Source organism: Chiloscyllium plagiosum, unplaced genomic scaffold, assembly GCF_037043375.1.
Source record: "Chiloscyllium plagiosum isolate Xiang-an unplaced genomic scaffold, Cpla_swu_hap1 HiC_scaffold_3, whole genome shotgun sequence".
In the NCBI taxonomy this organism is placed as follows: domain Eukaryota; kingdom Metazoa; phylum Chordata; class Chondrichthyes; order Orectolobiformes; family Hemiscylliidae; genus Chiloscyllium; species Chiloscyllium plagiosum.
Genome location: NW_028270141.1, coordinates 55,762,704 through 55,784,825, shown reverse-complemented (window position 1 = coordinate 55,784,825; position 22,122 = coordinate 55,762,704). Strand labels below are relative to the sequence as shown.

At 42.6% G+C, this 22,122-nt stretch overlaps 1 protein-coding gene across 4 annotated transcripts in view; it reads right to left on the bottom strand.

Moving 5' to 3' along the window:
- Positions 1-22,122, bottom strand: part of fam135a (family with sequence similarity 135 member A) — a 318,933-nt gene that overhangs the window by 190,803 nt on the left and 106,008 nt on the right. For all 4 annotated transcript variants that reach the window (XM_043681723.2, XM_043681738.2, XM_043681746.2 and 1 more), the window contains one exon: positions 4,991-5,130. In XM_043681723.2, the coding sequence (XP_043537658.2) occupies positions 4,991-5,130 (140 nt within the window). The remainder of the gene's footprint in view (positions 1-4,990; positions 5,131-22,122) is intronic.

Here is a 22,122-nt window from a genome sequence, read left to right as displayed (position 1 = left end):
ATTTGTTTTGCTAGAACTCCTAATGCCACACTCAGTCAAATGAAGCCTCAATGTTAAGGGTTGTCACTCTTACCTCATTTCTGGAATTCAGGTTTTTTATCCATGTTTGAATCAAGGATGTAATGAGGTCGGGAACTGACTGGCCCTGACAGAACACAAGCTAGGCATCACTGTGTGGGTTACTGCTGAGCAGGTGCTGCTTCATAGCACTGTTGATGACACATTCTATCATTTTACTGATGATCAAGGGTAGACTGATAGAGCAATAATTGGCTAGATTGGATTTATCCTGTTTTTTATGTACAGGACATACTTGGGCAATTTTCCACATTGTCAAGTAGATGCCAGAGTTGTAACTGTACTGGAACAGCTTGGCTAGATGAGTGGCAAGTTTTGGAGCACCAATCCTCAGTACTATTGCCAGAATGTTGTCAGGGCTCATAGCCTTTGCAGTATTCAGTGCCTCCAACTGCTTCTTGATATCAAATGTTCATTTATTTGGAAAGGCAAGGACTGACTAGCGATAGTCAACATGGCTTTGTGCATGGGACGTCATGTCTCACAAACTTGATTGAGTTTATGAAGAAGTAACAAAGAGGATTGATGAGGGCAGAACGGTAGATGTGATCTATATGGACTTCAGTAAGGCGTTCAACAAGTTTCCCCATGGGAGACTGATTGGCAAGGTTAGATCTCATGGAAGATGGAAATGTGTTGCTGGAGAAGCGCAGCAGGTCAGGCAGCATCTAGGGAACAGGAGAATCGACGTTTCGGGCATTAGCCCTTCTTCAGGAATGAGGAAAGTTTGTCCAGCAGGCTAAGATAAAAGATAGGGAGGAGGGACTTGGGGGAGGGGCGTCGGAAATGTGATAGGTGGAAAAAGGTCAAGGTGAGGGTGATAGGACAGATTGGGGTGGGGGCGGAGAGGTCGGGAAGAAGATTGCAGGTTAGGGAGGCGGTGCTGAATTTGATGGATTTGACTGAGACAGGCTGGGGGGAGGGGAAATGAGGAAACTGGTGAAATCAGAGTTCATCCCTTGTGGTTGGAGGGTTCCTAGCCGGAAGATGAGGCGTTCTTCCTCCAACCGTCGTTTCGCTGTGGTCTGACAATGGAGGAGTCCAAAGACCTGCATATCCTTGGTGGAGTGGGAGGGGGAATTGAAATGTTGAGCTACAGGGTGGTTGGGTTGGTTGGTCCGGGTGTCCCAGAGGTGTTCTCTGAAACGCTCCGCAAGTAGGCGGCCTGTCTCCCCAATATAGAGGAGGCCACATCGGGTACAGAGGATGCAATAGATGATATGTGTGGAGGTACAGGTGAATCTGTGGCGGATATGGAAGTTTCCTTTGGGGCCTTGGAGGGAGGTGAGAGGGGAGGTGTGGGCGCAAGTCTTGCACCTCCTGCGGTTGCAGGGGAAGGTGCCGGGAGTGGAGGTTGGGTTGGTGGGGGGTGTGGATCTGACGAGGGAGTCACGGAGGGAGTGGTCTTTACAGAATGCTGATAGGGGAGGGGAGGGAAATATATCCTTGGTGGTGGGGTCCATTTGGAGGTAGCGGAAATGACGGCGGATGATGCGCTGTACATGGAGGTTAGTGGGGTGGTAGGTGAGGACCAGTGGGGTTCTGTCCTGGTGGTGGTTGGAGGGGCGGGGTTCAAGGGCGGAGGATCGGGAAGTGGAAGAGATGCGGTGGAGGGCATCGTCGATCACGTCGGGCGGGAAATTGCGGTCCTTGAAGAAGGAGGCCATCTGGGATGTGCGTTTTTGGAACTGGTCCTCCTGGGAGCAGATGCGGCGGAGTCGAAGGAATTGGGAGAATGGGATGGCGTTTTTGCAGGGGGCAGAATGAGAGGAGGTGTAGTCCAGGTAGCTGTGGGAGTCGGTCGGTTTGTAGTAGATGTCCGTGTTGATTCGGTCGCCTGAGATGGAAATAGAAAGGTCGAGGAAGGGGAGGGAGGAATCTGAGACTGTCCAGGTGAATTTGAGGTCGGGGTGGAAGGTGTTGGTGAAGTGGATGAACTGTTCCACCTCCTCGTGGGAGCACGAGGCGGCGCCGATACAGTCATCGATGTAGCGGAGGAAAAGGTGGGGGGTGGGGCCAGTGTAGTTGCAGAAGATGGATTGTTCCACATATCCTACGAAGAGGCAGGCATAGCTGGGGCCCATGCGGGTGCCCATGGCTACTCCTTTCGTTTGGAGGAAGTGGGAGGATTGGAAAGAGAAGTTGTTCAGGGTGAGGACCAGTTCAGTCAGTCGAAGGAGGATGTCAGTGGAAGGGTACTGGTCGGTACGGCGGGAAAGGAAGAAGCGGAGGGCTTTGAGTCCTTCGTGATGGGGGATGGAGGTGTACAGGGACTGGATGTCCATGGTGAAAATAAGGCGTTGGGGACCTTAACCCCAATGGGATGGCGTTTTTGGGACCCCAAAAACGCCATCCCATTCTCCCAATTCCTTCGACTCCGCCGCATCTGTTCCCAGGAGGACCAGTTCCAAAAACGCACATCCCAGATGGCCTCCTTCTTCAAGGACCGCAATTTCCCGCCCGACGTGATCGACGATGCCCTCCACCGCATCTCTTCCACTTCCTGATCCTCCGCCCTTGAACCCCGCCCCTCCAACCGCCACCAGGACAGAACCCCACTGGTCCTCACCTACCACCCCACTAACCTCCATGTACAGCGCATCATCCGCCGTCATTTCCGCCACCTCCAAACGGACCCCACCACCAAGGATATATTTCCCTCCCCTCCCCTATCAGCATTCCGTAAAGACCACTCCCTCCGTGACTCCCTCGTCAGATCCACACCCCCCACCAACCCAACCTTCACTCCCGGCACCTTCCCCTGCAACCGCAGGAGGTGCAAGACTTGCGCCCACACCTCCCCTCTCACCTCCCTCCAAGGCCCCAAAGGAAACTTCCATATCCGCCACAGATTCACCTGCACCTCCACACATATCATCTATTGCATCCTCTGTACCCGATGTGGCCTCCTCTATATTGGGGAGACAGGCCGCCTACTTGCGGAGCGTTTCAGAGAACACTTCTGGGACACCCGGACCAACCAACCCAACCACCCTGTAGCTCAACATTTCAATTCCCCCTCCCACTCCACCAAGGATATGCAGGTCTTTGGACTCCTCCATCGTCAGACCACAGCGAAACAACGGTTGGAGGAAGAACGCTTCATCTTCCGGCTAGGAACCCTCCAACCACAAGGGATGAACTCGGATTTCACCAGTTTCCTCATTTCCCCTCCCCCCAGCCTGTCTCAGTCAAATCCATCAAATTCAGCACCGCCTCCCTAACCTGCAATCTTCTTCCCGACCTCTCCGCCCCCACCCCAATCTGTCCTATCACCCTCACCTTGACCTTTTTCCACCTATCACATTTCCGACGCCCCTCCCCCAAGTCCCTCCTCCCTATCTTTTATCTTAGCCTGCTGGACAAACTTTCCTCATTCCTGAAGAAGGGCTAATGCCCGAAACGTCGATTCTCCTGTTCCCTAGATGCTGCCTGACCTGCTGCGCTTCTCCAGCAACACATTTCCATCTCTGATCTCCAGCATCTGCAGACCTCATTTTCTCTTCATAGATCTCATGGAATACAGGACAAACTAGCCATTTGGATACAGAACTGGCTCAAAGATAGAAGACAGAGGGTGGTGGTGGAGGGTTGTTTTTTTAGAATGGAGGCCTGTGACCAGTGGAGTGCCACAAGGATCGGTGCTGGATCCTCTTTTTGTCATTTATATAAATGATTTGGATGCGAGCATAACAGGTACAGTAAATACATTTGCAAAATTGGAGGTGTTAGTGGACAGCGAAGAGGGTTACCTCAGGTTACCAACACGTATTTGACCAGATGGGCCAATGGGCACAGAAGTGGCAGATGGAGTTTAATTCAGATAAATGTGAGGTGCTGCATTTTGGGAAAGCAAATCTTAGCAGGATTTATACACTTAACGGTAAGGTCCTAGGGAGTATTGCTGAACAAAGAGACCTTGGAGTGCAGGTTCATAGCTCCTAGATAGGATAGTGAAGAAGGCGTTTGGTATGTTTTCCTTTATTGGTGAGAGTACTGAGTACAGGAGTTGGGAGGTCATGTTGCGGCTGTACAGGACATTGGTTAGGCCGCTGTTGGAATATTGCATGCAATTCTGGTCTCCTTCCTATCGGAAAGATGTTGTGAAACTTGAAAGGGTTCAGAAAAGATTTACAAGTATGTTGCCAGGGTTGGAGGATTTGAGCTATAGGGAGAGGTTGAATAGGCTGGGGTTGTTTTCCCTGCAGCGTCAGAGGCTGAAGGGTGACCTTATAGAGGTTTACAAAATTATGAACGGCATGGATAGGGTAAATAGGCAAAGTCCTTTCCCTGGGGTCGGGGAGTCCAGACTAGAGGGCATAGGTTTAGGGTGAGAGGGGCAAGATATAAAAGAGACCTAAGGAGCAACTTTTTCATACAGAGGGTGGTACGTTATGGAATGAGCTGCCAGAGGAAGTGGTGGAGGCTGGTACAATTGCAATATTTAAGAGCCATTTGGATGGGTATATCATTAGGAAGGGTTTGGAGGGATATGGGCCGGGTGCTGGCAGGTGGGACTAGATTAGGTTGGGATATCTAGTCGGCATGGACAGGTTGGACCGAAGGGTCTATTTCCATGCTGTACACCTCTATGACTCTATAATTCTATGACAAGGATTTTGTCCATCCAGGTCTATGCTGTCCAATGTGTCCTCTTCAAAACATTTTAAATTGAAAATCAAGTGCATGACCAAGGTGTTAGGCACTCTCATCAAATCTTTTCATTTGGTTTCCAAGAAGCTCCTTGGGATGATATTCAATATTAAAGGGATTAGGTAAATACAAGTTGTTGCTATTGTCAGGTAGCATAAATCAAGTTTACAATATCTCTATTTTATTTTATATTAATGGGTTAATTTAAGATAATTACCAAAAATATTCAAATAGAATCTGGAGTTAAATTCTTTTTTACCTTTTTTTCATCAAGTAACATTTTAACTTTGAGGAGTAGCACATCATTCACCATGATCTCTTCATTTTTGTAAAGAATTTGAAAGGTTTTACTGCAGACTGAACAATCATAGGCAGCAGGAGGAAAGGCAAGTTCAGAACCTACAAAAGGAAAATAAAAAACACAGCAGTCAACTTTACAATTCTGAGTATCATATGAAACAAACAGTGGTATTTATTACTTACTTGTCAGGGATTTCACGTTGGTCTCAGATGCTTTAAAGTAATAGTATATTACAAGTGTTGAATTCTCAGGTTAAAATTATGCGCATCCATAGCATATTCACAGAGACATCTTAATCCTTCATATGTATAGAGATGTACAGCATGACACAGGCCCGTCGGTCCAACTCTTCCACGCCAATTAGATATCCTAAATTCATCTAGTCCCATTCCCCAGCACTGGGTCTGTATCCCTCCAAACCCTTCCTATTCATGATTTGGAGGTGCCGGTGCTGGACTGGGGTGTAGAAAGTTAAAAATCACACAACACCAGGTTATAGTCTAACAGGTTTAATTGGAAGCACACTAGCTTTCGGAGCGTTGCTCCTTCATCAGGAGGACTACCACCTGATGAAGGAGGGATGCTCCAAAAGCTAGTGTGCTTCCAATTAAACCTGTTGGACTATAACCTGGTGTTGTGTGATTTTTAACTCCCTATTCATATATTCATTCAGATGCCTTTTAAATGCTGCAATTGTACCAGCTTCCACCACATCCTCTGACAGCTAATTCCAAACACATACCACCACCTGTGTGAAAATGTTGCCCCTTAAGTCCCTTTTAAATCTTTCTCCTCTCACCTTAAAAACTTAAGCCCTCTAGTTTTGGACTCTCCAACCCTGAGGAAAAGACCTTATGTATTTATCCTATCCATGCCCCTCGTCATTTTATAAACCTCTGCAAGGTCACCCTTCTACCTCCAATGCTCCAGGTGGATAGCCCCTGCCTATTCAGCCTCCCCTAATCACTCAAATCCTCCAACCCTGGCAACATCTTTTTCTGCACCCTTTCAGGTTTCACAATATTCTTCTCATAGCATGGAAACCAGAATTGAATGTGGTATTCCAAAGTGGCTGAACCAATGTCCTGTACAGCCACAACATAACCTCTAAACTTCTACACTTAATGTACTGACTAATAAAGGAAAATGTACCTCTTTAAATAGTTTGAGTGATCTAGCATCAATAAATAAGACCAACTTCCAAAAGATGAAACCAGACGGATCCAACACACCACGCTTCTACGGATTACCCAAAATTCACAAACCAGGAGCCTCCTCTCAGACCCATAGTCTGGCTACCAGAAACACCAACTTACAGATTGGCCAAGGAGCCGGACCAAAGACTAAAACACTTAGTAGAAGACTCACGTCACTCCATCCACTCCACACAAGAATTCCTGAGGAGTAAAGACATTAAGATAAAAGAGGATGAAATAATGGTCTCCTTTGGTATAACAGCCCTGTTCACATCCAATGTGGCCAAGGAAATACTGACTACACTATCAGAAGACCCAAAGACACATACACCAAACACCATAAACTTCATCAGCAAGGACAGTATCATCAAGCTAGTGGACCTATGCCTTACCACACACTTCACCTTCAACAACAAAACCCACCGACAAACCAACGGAATACCCATGGGATCTCCGATATCAGAGTTCTTAGCAGAGGCAGTAATGCAGAGACTTGAACAAACAGCTCTGCCAACCATCCAACCCAAACTTTGGGTCCGCTACGTGGATGACACCTTTGTCATCACTAAACAAAACAAATTAGAGGAAATCTTCAAGACCATAAATAATACCCCTACTGGCATCAAATTCACTAAAGAGGAGGAAAACAACAACAAACTGCCATTCCTAGATGTCACAATAGAGCGAACAGATAATGGGGATCTTCAAACCAGTGTCTCCAGGAAAACAACATATACGGACCAAATATTGAAGGACAGAAGCAATCATCCCAACATCCACAAATGAGACTGCATCAGAACACTATTCTAATGAGCCACCAGCACAGAAGAACACGCAGAGCAGAGGAAAATCACCTTCAGTGTATTAAAAAAGAATGGGTACCCGATGAACACAGTCCAAAGATTTCTCAGCAACAAACCCAAACAAGCAGACAAAAGGCGTCCAGAAACCCGAGCCACTCTCCTCTACATCAAAGACATATCAGAAATGACTGCCAAACTACTCAGACCCCTTGGCATCATGATAACCCACCAACACATGAAAACAGCAGCTAACGAACTTGAAAGACCCTATACAGACAACAGGCAAAATACCATGCAAGAACTGTAACAAACACTACATTGGACAAACAGGCAGAAAACTAGCCACCAGGATACATGAGCATCAACTAGCCGCAAAATGACACGACCCTCTCTCACTAGTATCCTTACATAGATAAGGAAGGACACCACTTCAACTGGGACAACACATCCATTCTAAGACAAGCCAAACAGAGACATGCACGAGAATTCCTAGAAGCATCGCATTCCAACCGGAACTCTATCAACAAACACATTGACTTGGACCCTATTTACAACCCCATGAAAAAAAGAACAGGAAATGACATCACCAATCCAAAGAAACACAAACATATAAATAGAAAGCAGGAATCATCAGCAGGGCTTCGTCCAGAGGCTCACTGAAGATGTTACCTAGTATGGTGATGAAACATCTGAAAATGAACCTTTCAGCTCAGCGAGCAAACCTACATCCAGCATCTATAACTCTCTGGGGTACAGAACTTCAGATAGTCTTTACTTTCTGAAAGAAGAAATGGCTTCATGTCTCAGCTTTACATGAGCGTTCCCTTACTTTGTCATCTTAGCCCCCAATTTAACATTCCCTTACTGGTACAAACACCTTCACAACATCTGTGGGATTATGTTCGGCATGGACTGGTTGGACCCAAGGGTCTGTTTCTGTGCTGTATGATCCAGTGACTCTAAGGAGCCCTCAAAATTGTATGTTTCAATAAGATCACCTTGCATTCTTCTGAATTATAATGAATAAAGACCCAACCTTCTTTAGCCAAGTTGATTAACATGTGGTCTACAGTTCAAGAAGGCAGCTCACCACCATCTTCTCAAGGGAACCTTAGGTCAGGCAATAAATGCTTGCCAGCCAGTGATGCCCACTTCCAACAAGTGAATAGAAATAAATCTTGATAAGTCAACTCATCATCACAGGAATTACCTCTGTGAATCTCTTTTGAATTTCCTCCAATGCCAGTATATCCTTTCATAAATACAGGGGTAAAAATTGGACACTGTACTCCAGGTGTGGCCTCACCATACCCTGTACAATTATAACAAGGCTTCCCTACTTTCAACTTCCTAGCAATAAAGGCAACAATTCAATTTTATCATCTTTAATACTTTCTGCATCAGCATGCTTTGTTTCATTCACAAAAACTCTTATATCCCTCTGCACTGCACTTTTTGGACACTACATTTAAATAATAATCTGCCTTTGGTTTAAGTGCATTACCTCTCACTTTGCTACATTAAATTCTATTTGCCATGTTTTTGCCCACTCACTCAACCCATCTATATCTTTTTGCGTATTCATTATGTTCTCATCATAACATGCCTTCCTGCCTATTTTTGCACAGTGAACAAATTTAGATACATTATACTTAACCCTCCTCCAAGTCATTAATATAGATTGTAAATAATTGAGGCTTAGGACTGTTGCTTGTGACTCTCCATTTGTTACATACTACCAATTTGTAAAAGGCCTATTAATCCTGACTCTCCATTTTCTGTGTTCTAATCGATCCTAAATCCTACATTATCCGAAAACTGCAAGCTCTAATCTTGTGCAATAAACTTCAGTATGGCACTGTATCAAATGCTTTTTGTAATTCCAAATACACTACATCTGAACAGTTTTTCTTTATTACCTCTGCTTCTTATATCTTCAAAAGAACTCTCGCAAATTTAAAAACTATGTTGACTCTGCTAGCATTAAGCTTCTTTAAATTAATTATAGCCTCTAGCATTTTCCTAACAACTGATGTTAGGTCAACTCATTTTCAGATTCCTGTTTTGTGTCTTCCTCTCTACTTGAGCAGGGTCTTCACATTAGTTGTTTCCAATCTGCTAGAATCCAGTGAGTTCAGGAATATTTCAAACAGTATCTCCATTACTTCTGCAGCCACCTTTAAAAACTCTTGGGTGTAGGCCATCAAATCCCGATGACATGTCTGCTTTTAGTCCAATTAGCTTGTCAAATACTTTGTTCTTTAGACTGCTGCAAGACCTTTCTGCCCATTTTACCTTGTTTATCTAAAGATTTTTGGACAATTATAATGTCCCCCGCTTTGAAGACTGAATCAAGATATTAGTTTAAATGATCCATCATTTCCCTGTTTTACCAGTTCCTAAGTTACATGCTCCAAGCAGATGTCACCCTTATTTTAGATAAGCAGTTGACTGTCGAAACTGAAAGCATGAGCTTCCAATTGCTTCTACAATTATCCACTGATCTTCCACTGATTCATCTCATCCAATATCCATTCCCAGTGCATCTGGGAGGACTACAAATCATCCACATCTGTGCCACAATACTTGATGCTGTAGATGCACTTTTAACTGCTGTGTTCATTGCTTATTTTGACAGCAGTGCAGTCAGTACACCACATTGCAACTTCCTTTAGATAGATCTTTTTTACATATTCCACAGTTCAAAAATCTCACAGTCAAATACATAATCTTATTTAAAAACTGCATAGAAAAGCTAAACATAAAAGCTAAAAGGGTAGAGCTCACAATTTCTGTTAGCTGCTTAAAAAAGGGTAGACAAGACATTTAGCTGCAACTTCTATTTAAAGACTAAGTTGGATCCATTTTCCTATCATTAGAGTCTCAGAATTATTACAGTTTAGGTGAAAGCCATTCAACCAATTATGTCTGCATTAGAAGGCAGCTCACCACCTTCAAGGCAACTAAGGGCAGGCAATAAATGCCACACCAGCCAACAATGCCCACGTTCCATGAGTGAATGAAAACATTTTATTCTCCCCATAAAAGACTTGCTAGAATATAAACTTTGCAAATACTACCTGTAAGCAATTTAATGCTGTAGTAGAAACATATCTGTCTAGATTAGCAGATGTCTTTGATTTCATCTGTATTAACAATGTCATTCTGAACAAACAAAGTATTTTTACTCCAGTGAGAAAAGATTCCTAAAAAAAAAATCAACCTGCAATTTCCCAAGGCAACAAAGGCCTGAATATGCAATTAACTAAGCACCACTGAGATCATATAACTATAAAGACTGAATCTGGGTCCTTGCTGTTCTATGAAACTCCTTGTCACACCACACAGTGATTTGTCCTTTTTTTTCTTTTTAAGGACCAGTGCGTTACCTACAATTGAAGACAGAATACTCTTCATGTTTAGGCTCTGTCAAGAGTTAAATTAAGCACAGGTTCCAAATTACGCAGTCACGAATTACATGTCCTCTGTGCGGAATCCACATAACGTAGAAAACATTCAAATGTCAACAGTTTTCTATCCAACACCACAGTCCACTTTTATACATTCTCTACATTCCTCTAAAACTGTTTCTTAGAGTATTTAACTTCTCCATCCCATCTACCTGCATTGTTCAGTTGTCAGTCTATCCTGCTTCGCCATAATCAATGGTGAAAGGCAGAAGAGAAAGAAAACTAGAATGACAAATTTCTATTGGCCTGCTAATGGCAGATCTCAATTTTTTTCAAACTTTTCTAGTCTTTACCATATACCATGTTATGTTCCATTCTATTTCATTCCAATGTTACCTCAGGGGAAGTCAAGTAACAGTAACAACAAGTAACAGGACAGAGAATAAAGAATCAACCAGGAATCCTACTTCAGGCATGGAAGGAAATCTGATTAAACCAGAACAGATGAAATAATAAACAGGTGGACAAAGCAATGCCATTACTAAGATATGGTCGCACAATAGTCGGAACTGGGAACTACATATATCTGGTCATAAGGTTCACAGGACTGATAGGGAAAATGGCAGAGGTAGTGGGGTAGCCTTACTGATGAGAAGCAAAATAACTTCAACAGTAAGGGAAGATATAATGAAGGGAAAACATCCATTGGAGACCATATAGGTTGGAACTGAGGAACCGTAAAGGATCTAAAACTAATAGCTGCTGCATATAGGACCCATGATAACAACTCTGAAGTACTAGATCGCATAAATGCAGAAAGTAGGCAAGTGTATAGCAAAGACAGAATAATATTAGTGGAGGATTTTAACGTTAACACAGATTGGGAGAAGCAGATAAACATCTGACAGGAAGGAAGTGAATTTCCGGAGTGTCTAGTACACTCTCCTACAGCAATGTTTCCTGGATACAATAAGGATATGAGCAATATAGGATTTAGTAATGAGGCATTTTCATTAGTAACCTAATTGTGCATGAACATTCATCAAATAATGACCATAATATGATTGAGTTCATTTAGTGTTTGAAAGCAAATAGCAAGCATCAGCTAGAATTCTAAATTTAGGTAAGAGTGACTTTAACGAGATGGGTTTAGCAATGGCTCAGTGGATGGCACTGCTAAGCACTACTCAAAGTTCGATTCTACCCTCAGGCGAAAGTCTGTGTGGAGTTTGCATATTCTCCTTGTACCTGCGTGGGTTTCCTCAGATGCTCTGGTTTCCTCTCACAATCCAAAGATATACAGGTTAAGTGGATTGGCCTTGCTAAATTGTCCATAGTGTTCAGGTATGTGTGGGCAAGGTGGATTAACCATGGGAAATGCAGAGTTACAGGGAGAGGATGTGGTGGTGGATTTGGGTGGGATCCTCTTCGGAGAGTCAGCGTGGATTCGATGGGTTGACTGGCCTGCTTCCATACCGCAGAGCTTCTATAATTTTATGTGATAGAGTCTACCTACAGTAAACTGGGAAATCTGCGAGCAGGTAAAATAGCTGAAGAACATTGGAGGGCATTTAAAGAAATATTAACTTCATACAGAACAGTTTATATCTGAGGCAAGAAAGCCTCCACTTCACAGGGAAAAAAAAACAGCCATGCACAACTAAAAGAGATAAAAACCAGCATAAAACTAAAAGAAAGTGCTTACAAGAATTAAAAAAACAAATAACCTGCCAAAGAGGAAAGATATGAAGACAAGCAAAAGGACACAAAGCAGTTTATAAGAGCTACTAAAAGGGATTATGACAGGCATATCAAACTCAATAAGAAGAAATCTTATAGATACACAAAAGGAAAATGTGTACTCATGAGCAATGTTAGCCCACTGAAGACCGAAAGTCAGGAAAATGTCAATGCCTATAAGAAATGGCAGACATGTTGAATAATTCTTGTTCCTCAGTATTTAAAGCAAAACAAAAGGAAGATAGTTTGCCAGAAATCCTGAGGAAATTGATAGCGGATTGGAGACAGGGGCAAAATAAAATTAATGCAAGTAATAACACAATGCAGAAATTTGCATATACCTGGGCAATTTTCTATATTGTTGTTGATATTAATATTGTAACTGTACTAGAACAACTTGGTTAAGGGCATGGCAAGTTCTGGAACACGGTCTTTAGTACTTAGGCCAGAATGCTGTCAGGGGCCCACAGCCTTTCCAGTATCCAGTGCCTCCAAAAATGTCTTGATATCAGGTGGAATGAACTGCATTGGCTGAAGACTGGCACCTGCAATGCTGGAAAGCACTGGAGGAGGACAAATTGGATCATCCACTTGTCACTTCTGGAGAAAGAATTCCCCTGGCTAGAGCCCATCTGCACTCTTGCCATCATCAGGGCTTCCTCCAAGTCTTGCTTAACATGGAAAAGTACAGATTCATCAGCAGAGGGAGGACAACAGTGGCACAGTGGTTAGCACTGTCAGTACAGAATTAATTGCTCGAGTATTCCTGATTTACTACTCTCTATGGATGCAATTCATTCTTTTAATTATTTAAGACTTATTTATAAAGTCCATAAATTGAACCTCAAACTTAGCTTAAAACCCAAAAGGCACCCAAAGCCAACCTCCAGCACAAATCATGCAATTATTGGCACCTCTGACCTTCACAGGAGGCAAGTTGTAAACTTTGTTCATCATTCTTCAGAGTCCAACAACCGAATGGTTGCCTCCTGGTGCTCCGGTTTCCTCCCATAATCCAAAGACGTACAGATTTGGTGAATTGGTTGTGCCAAATTGCCCATAGTGTTCAGAGACGCATTAGATTAGATTAGTTGGGGTAAATGTAGAGTAATAGGGTGGGGAATGGTTCTGGGTGGGTTACCTTTCGGAGTGTTTTGGTGTGGACATTTTGGGCCAAACGACCTGTTTCCGCACTGTAGGGACTCGTATGCATGTTCTTAATCTTACACCACTCTAATCATATGTGGTCACTCTTCCTGAAATAGTGTCCAAACTTTTTCACCAAAATGCTTTTGCAATTACAGCATTAATGCTTTCCTTAGTACATCAAACAAAATTGATCTTGATATTTCCATCTTACTTTTTTATGGATGAGAAATGGCCACAAAGTTGATCTGTACCCAATTTGGGAAGTTGTCAGTACATACAGGGTTATTGCTATTAATGATGCTGACCAATCCATCAGGAAATGAAATTACACGTTTGAATTAATGATACCATTCAGCTGAATCAAAAAGTTCAGAAAAAAAAACTGATTATTTTAGCTGGCAGTTTAATTTATCAGCACCTATGCCTTTGAAAATAAATGTGTTTCATTCCAGACATCATATATATCCAGGGGTCAGCAAAGATTCATTGAATTTCAAATAGGCAAGTAACAAAGGTAGGATGAATGGAACAATCCTTGGATATCAACATAAATGTTGCATCACAAACTAAGGCAAAAATAATTTACAAGAAAAATCTATTTTTCAAACCTACAAGCTCTACCAACTACAAGGACATGAACAGCAAACGCATTTGAATACTTTCACCTGTAACTTTCTCTCCAAGCCATGCACAATCCTGAACTAGAACTATATCACTGTTCCTTCGTGGTTGTTGGAATTCAGTTTCTTACTGCATTGTAGGTGTCCCATTTCTCAAGGGCTGTAGCAGTTCAAGGAGGGACCTCAGCACTGCCCTCTCTAAGGCAATTATTAAGCACTTAAAAATGGAAAAACAAGTGTTGGCCTAGCCAGCAAGGCCCAGATCCATTAGTCAATTTGAAAAAAAAATTCAAACTTTCCATTGTTTAATCCTGTGAACAAATGAAATATGAATTTGTATGTAGTAATTATAATCTACTCACAGAAGACAGACCATGATCAGGAAGTTGACAGCTATAAGTAGTGGTGCCCATAACTGGAGGGAACATAATGCCATTGGTAGTTTATGAGGTAGACCCATCGATTGCACACTCCATTAAGATTCTCTTGGAACTTGAAATTGCAGACATCTATTGCAGATTTGTTTAGCACTGGATATTTTGACCTGGCCTTCAAGAACGCTGTAGTATTTGTGAAATTCTTCAAGTAAAACCTTTCACAATGCAGAATCTTCACATCATGTTGGCAAGCTGCAGGTACAGCACCTGGTCTGTCCTTTCAGGCATAGATATCTTGTTTGGCTTCTGTGCTTTAGATGCACTGATGTCAAGCTGGTTTTCTTCTCTAAACCACTGCCTCCTTCTGGTTGACTGTCACCTACAGACAGATCAGCAGGGTGACAGCGGGCATCGAAGCTGAATTAGTGTGTTGACCCTAGAAAATGAGGAACTGAAAATCTATTTAGAACCTGCTCTAGCTGCAATTGACATGGGTTATGACAAGGAAGATCACCAAGAGTTGATGACCCAGCAAGCTTCACTCTTTGCATCAGAGGAGAATGTGGAGATAAGCTTGCATTTTTTCTTCCAAAAGGAACACAGGGATAGCTCAGTGATGTAATCGCAGTCCGACATTTTGAGGATAAGTGAATCCTTTAATATTGGACTGTATGACATGAAGGTCCCATACAGCATGTCCCTCCTTTTGGCTAACTCTGGATGACCTATAGCCTTCAAGTCCTTTGAGAAGAATGAAACTCCCAGAAGTGATGGCTTACCAGCTGAGTCATATGCAGAGCTGCATAGATACTCATGAACATGAGCATCTATGAAGAAAGGTATCAAGATAAACATCAACTACAGCTAGAAAAACATTCACAAGAGAAAGGGTTTGATTAGAGAACAGGCTGGGGCTGTTTTCCCTGGAGGGTCGGAGGCTGAGGGGTGACCTTATAGAGGTTTACAAAATTATGAGGGGCAGGGATAGGATAAATAGACAAAGTCTTTTCCCTGGGGTCGAGGAGTCCAGAACTAGAGGGCATAAGTTTAGGGTGAGAGGGGAAAGATATAAAAGATATAAGGGGCAACTTTTTCACGCAGAGGGTGGTACGTGTATAGAATAAGCTGCCAGAGGATGTGGTGGAGGCTGGAACAAGTGCAACATTTAAGAGGCATTTCGATGCGTATACGAATATGAAGGGTTTGGAGGGATATGGGCCAGGTGCTGGTAGGTGGGACTAGATTGGGTTGGGATATCCGGTCGGCATGGACAGGTTGGACCGAAGGGTCTGTTTCCATGCTGTACATCTCTATGACTCTACAGTGTGGAAACAGGCCTTTCGGGCCAACAAGTCCACACCAACCCTCTAAAGAGTAACTCACCCAGACCCATTTTCCTCTGACTAATGCACCTAACACTATGGGCAATTTAGCATGACCAATTCACCTGATCTGCACATCTTTGGACTGTGGGAGGAAACCGAAGCACCTGGAGGAAACACATACAGACATGAGAAGAATGTGCAAACTCCACACAGACAGTCACCAGAGGCTTGAATCAAACCTGGGACCCTGGTGCTGTGAGGCAGCAGTGCTAACCACTGAGCCACCGTGCCACCTCAAGTTTAAGGAAAGAAGTTAGAAATCAGCTAATGACAGACTGATGAGCACCCATGAACAGTTTAAATGCACCTCGGAAGCTAAAGTTATTTGAGGTAAGGGTGAAGACCTTTGGGAACTAGGCTGACTGATACTTTGCACACTCATCATCAGACCAGATCACCTGAAGATGCTGGAGCTATGATTCAGCGGGGCCAAGGCATGCACAATGAAACTGGAAGGAGCAACTAGCAAGAGAGAGTGAGAGAGCATGCGAGTGAGAGATATATATATATATATATATAATATTTTAAAGTTTTTATTAAAGAATCTCGGCCAAACAGTCCATCTAGTATGTGGCATAAAGCAGCCAGGTTGTAAACCCCTGGTATATTAATGTAAGACTTCTTACATAATAGGTGGTTTACACCAGATAGAATAAACAACAATTGTCATATGTTGCTTGTGGTTTAGAATATTAAACGCTAATATTTGATTTCAAAAATTCAGAGACTATATGTTTTTAAGACAGTTCAAAGGACACCTGATTGGGATCAGAATCACAAATCAATTTATTTTCAGAGCAGTTATAGAATACGCATTCTCAGTTTTGTGATTATTCATGTAAGACAACTTGACAGTTGACTGGACAACCTGGGAGAATCTGTGAAGTCAAACTTAAGGATTTGATAATAGATATGCAATTTCTCTTGATTGAATTGCTATGCAGTGATTATTTGGGGAACAGGCTGAACCTTTGCTTTGCTGCATGTTTTAACTATTCTCCAACACACAACAAAGTTTCATGCTCTTTTCTAAAGTATATACTATATTTAGATAATTTTACAAAAAATGAAAGCATAAAAACAAAAAATAACTATTCTTCTGATGTTAAAGAATCTGCAGCCTCGTGTGATTATGTTCAAGTGTTAACATATTAACTGAAATTTTTAAAAAAAGTCTGTCAAGCCAGGTTTAATTTGGGGTTCTGACTTGTCCAGTAGTACAATTAGTTGGGGTCATAACAATGTACAGATCTCGAAATGGAGGGGTAAAAAATAAACTCAAACCTAACATCGAACTCATCCTAATGTCCACTTTTGTGTACACCTGCAACAAGCATAGAGTTCTATTTTGAGCTTGCGAAGGATACATCTGACCATACTGCCATGGAATGATCCAAGTAGTTGAACCATGCCATAGCAACTGTGCCTTGTGTACACAGTTAAAAATCACACAACACGAGGTTATAGTCCAACAGGTTTAATTGGAAGCACACTAGCTTTCGGAGCGACGCTCCTTCATCAGGTGATAGTGCAGGGCTACGATCGAGCCCTCCACTATCACCTGATGAAGGAGCGTCGCTCCGAAAGCTAGTGTGCTTCCAATTAAACCTGTTGGACTATAACCTGGTGTTGTGTAATTTTTAACTTTGTACACCCCAGTCCAACACCGGCATCTCCAAATTGTGCCTTGTGTAGTAATTTATGCAGAAAAACATATCTGACTACAATCCATCAAGTAGTGGTTAGTATGCAACATATGGTCCTGCAGGAAAAGGGAAGGATAGGTCCTATCAATTGACTCTTTTAGCAGACAGTCAAAATTGGCAGATGTATTCATCATCAGAATTTGCAAACAAGAACCAAGACACAGCTTGAGCAAGGTAGCTGTGGTGGAAAAGAGATGACTCTCCACCTTTTTGCAGAATGTACTCATACAACGAACATCTGGAGAGAGGTGCAATATTTTTTGTCAAGGTTCATCTCAAGCAGCTCCATGAGACAGGACTGTGCTTCAAAGGCTGCTCCCTGGGGACACAGTCTGCCAATACAAAGAGTTCTCCTTGATGCATTATTGCAGACTAGCACATTCCAAGGTCCAGGACCATGTGCTGAAGGATGCAGTAAAGAATGAGGCAGTGATTGAAGTACAGTGGTGAAAGGTCACTGTCTAAGGCCTTTGAGCCACAGTACATAGGAACTGAAAAGTTTTCATTAAGTGTCAGGGATACAGCCCAACGTAATGTACATTGTGAAATTTTATTTAAAAACTTCAGAGTGGAACACAGCATAAAGAGAAATATTAATTTCTAATGAACTTTCTGCAATTTTTAATTTGAAATGGTTTCCCTTAAGCGGTTTCCTTCATGGAATGCAGGTTGTAAAATTTAGGACTATTATAACTGCATTGATAAGACACATAAGGATACATTGTAGAAGGTGCAACAAAAGTCAATTATCACGTGGAAGTTTTATAACTAGTATATTTTTTGGAAAGAAATTGCAGTAATTAATTTAAATGATGTTATCCATAGGATCGGAGTTGTAAGGGCCAGGTGAGACAGTGACGGAGATGGTGGCAAGAGGAAGCTAAATAAAGATGGGGGCAGTAGTAGTGGTGGGTAAGGGGGGAGGGGAATAAAGACAAGAGGGGCTTGATATGGGTGAGGAACAACACTCCACTTTCCTATTGTGAAGCTGACAACATGCAAAATACAACATCAAATTTAACAATTTTAGATCACAAACTTCCTTCCATTTCTATAAGCCACCTTCACACCCCACACCCTAGGTCCTGTCATGACACTGGGTTGCTTTCAGCACAGCCAAACCATTTTCAATCACTCATAGGTTCCATTATCACTAATCTAGCATCTCTTCTTCCCTGACTTACTATCAACAGTCTCTTTGCCTAGATTTCTCTCTCTCTCTCTCTTTGGGGACCATGCATCTCCCCACACATACACAAATACCCTCACACACTCCTATTATCAGTATGAATACCACCTTTTCCGAGCCGCCATCTGTTCTGAAGAAGCATGACTAGTCTCGAAACATCAACTGTTTCTCTCTCTACAAAGTTGCCAGATCTGTTGAGTTTCTCTAGCAATTTCTATTTTTGTATCAGATCTCCAACACCTACAGTTGTTTTATATGATTCATTGGTATACTTCTGTACATATAGTACCTAATGTCCTCTGCAACATTAAATATGATCCCTAACTGGGACTGATTCATCAACATCTTGTAAATTCAGGGATGTCACAATTCCCTGAAACTCACCATTGAATTCGATGGTGAGTGCAAACTTTATCAGATTTGGAAAGGTTACCAAAGGGGAGAGGCAAGTTGCTGGAAATTTAATTAATAATTGTATTCAAATGTTCAATGGTCATTCTAATATCATGAATTTCCACAATCTAGTTGATTATATCCAGGATTACTGATATCTAGCACTGTGAGATTTGATCTAATTTCTAATCAACCTGCTCAGAGATGTTATTACACATCTTTGAAACAGGTGAGACTTAACCCAGGATCCTTATGCAAGAAATGGAGGGATATGGACCATGGGCAGACAGAGTGATTATTTTAATTTGGCATCACGTTTGGCACAGCATCGTGGGCCCAATTGCCCATTCCTGTGCTGTACTGTTCTATCTTCTTGCCTTTAAAAGGTAGGAGCACAACCACTGCGCCACAAGAGCCTTTCAGTTCTGCATAGAACACAGAACATTACAGCAGAGGAACCTGGCCCTTCGGCCTACAATGTTGGGCCGAAAAAGATGCCAAATGAAATTAATTGCTTTTGTCTGCCATTGGTCCATCTTCCTCCATTCCTTGCATATTCATGAGCTAATTTAAATGTCCCTTAATGCCCTTATGTCTGTTATTGTATCCACCTCAGTCACCACCCTTGGCAGCACTTTCCAGACTCTTAGCACCCTTATGTAAAAAAAACTTGCCCCCCTCACATCTCCTTTGTACTTCTCCCCTCTCACCTTAAAAGCATGCCCACCAGTTTTAGATATTTCAACTCTGGGGAAAAAAAAGTCTGACCGTCAACCACATCTATGCCTCTCATAATTTTATAGACTTCTATCAAGTCTCTCCTCAGCCTCTGAAATTCCAGACAAAACAGCTTGTGTTCTTCTAGCCTCTTCTTATAGCTCATACCCCCTAAACTAGACAGCATCATGGTAAACCTATTTTGCATTCTCTCCAAAACCTCCACATCCTTCCTGCAATGTGGCAACCAGAATTGAATTCATTTCGCTAAGTGGGGTCTAATCAAAATCTTCCCAAGCTGCAACATGACATCTTGACTCTTGTACTTAATTCCCTGACCACTAAAGGCAAGCATGCCATTTCCTTAACAGTTGGTCTCCCAAAGCGCAGCACCTCACATTTACCCAGGTTAAATCAATCTGCCATTTCTCCATCCATATCTGCAACTGATCTATATCCAGCTGTATCCCTTTGCAACATTCTACACTATACACAACTCCATCGATCTTTGTATCATCTGCAAACTTACTAACCCACTCATCTACATTTTCATCCAAGTCATTTATATATATCACAAATCGCAGAGATCCCAGTATTGATCCCTGCAGAACACCACTAGGCACGGACCTTCAGCCAGAAAAGCACCCTTCCACCACTATCCTCTGCCTTCTATCGGCAAGCCAATTCAGTATCCAAGCGGCCAAGTCACTGTTGATCCTGTGCATCTTAATCTTCTGGATGAGCCTACCATGATGAACCTTGTTGAAAACCTGATTAAAGTCCACACAGACAATATCCACTGCTCTACCCTCATCGATCACCTTTGTCACCTCCTTAAAAATTCAAATCAAATTTATAAGACATGAACTGTCCTGCACAAAGCCATGCTGACTGTCCTTAATTAGGACTTTCTTTTCCAAATGGACACAAATCCTATCCCTAAGAAGTATCCCCAATAGCTTCCCAATCACTGATTCGAGATTTACTGGTCTATAGTTTCCTGGGTTATTCCTATTTCCTTTCTTGAACAGAGGAACAACATGAGCTATGCACTGATCCTCTGGGACCTCTCCAGTAGCTAGTGAGGATACAAAGATCTTGGTCAAGGTGCCAGCCATCTCCTCTTTTGCCTCTCTCAATAACATGGGCTAGATGCTATCAGGCCCTGGGGACTTATCCACTTTAATGCTCTTCAAGAGACCATCAACCACTTATTTCTTGATCTCAAAATGCCCTAGCAAATTAGCATGTTCCACACTAATCTCGCTATCCTCCATATTCTTCTCCTGGATGAATACTGACAAAAAGTACTCATTTAGGATCCCACCCACATCCTCTGCATACAACCCCAAGTTCCCTCTTTTATCCTCTTGTTTTTAATAAATGTATAGAATGTGTTGGAATTCTCTTTAACTCTACTAGACAAGGTCATCATATGGCCCTTTCTTGCTCTCTTAATTCCCTGCTTGAGTTTTTTCCTGCTTTCTTTACATTCCCCATTGACCCTGTTCCAATTTTAGCTTCCTAAATCTTACATATTTTCCCCCTTTTGACTAAATTCACAACCTGCTTTGTTATCCAAGAGTCCCTTACCTTGCCATCCTTGTCCTTCCTCCTTATTGTCACATGCCGGTCCTGAACTCTGATCCGTAGGTCTTTAAATAACTCCCACATCAAATGTGGACCTGTGCGAATAACAGCTCCTCCCAATTAATATTTCCTAGGTCCTGCCTAATATTGACATTATTTGCTCTCCTGAAGAGCAAATTCTCTCTGCTCATTCCTGAAGAAGAGCCTGTGCCCGAAACGTCGAATCTCCTGTTCCCTGGATGCTGCCTGACCTGCTGTGCTGTTCCAGCAATAAAGTTTCAACATTATTTGCTCTCCCCCAATTTAACACCTTGCCACAAAGTCCTGACTTATCCTTATTCAGAGCGATCTTAAAACTTAAGGATTACTGTTTCCAAAATGCTCTCACACTAAGGTCAGTCACCCGGCCAGGCTCATTAGCCAATACATGGTCCAGTACAAGCCCTCCTCCAGTTGGACAATCCACATACTGTTTCAAGAAACCCTTGTGTATACAATTAAATTCTGCCCCATCTAAGCCTCTTGCTCTCAGTGTGTGTGTGTGTGTGTGTGTGTGTGTGTGTGTGTGTGTGTGTGTGTGTGTGTGTGTGTGTGTGTGTGTGTGTGTGTGTGTGTGTGTGTTGTGCGCGCGCGCACGCGAGTGAGAGATACCATAATCCAGTGTGATCGCACCCATTTTCTTTTTGAATTCTATCCATCTTGCCTCAGTGGATGAGTCCTCCAGTATGTCCTCAGTGAGTGCAAAAAGACATTCTCCTCGATTAGTAGTGCAACTCTTCTACCTCCTTCCTCATCTCATCTGAAACAATAAAACC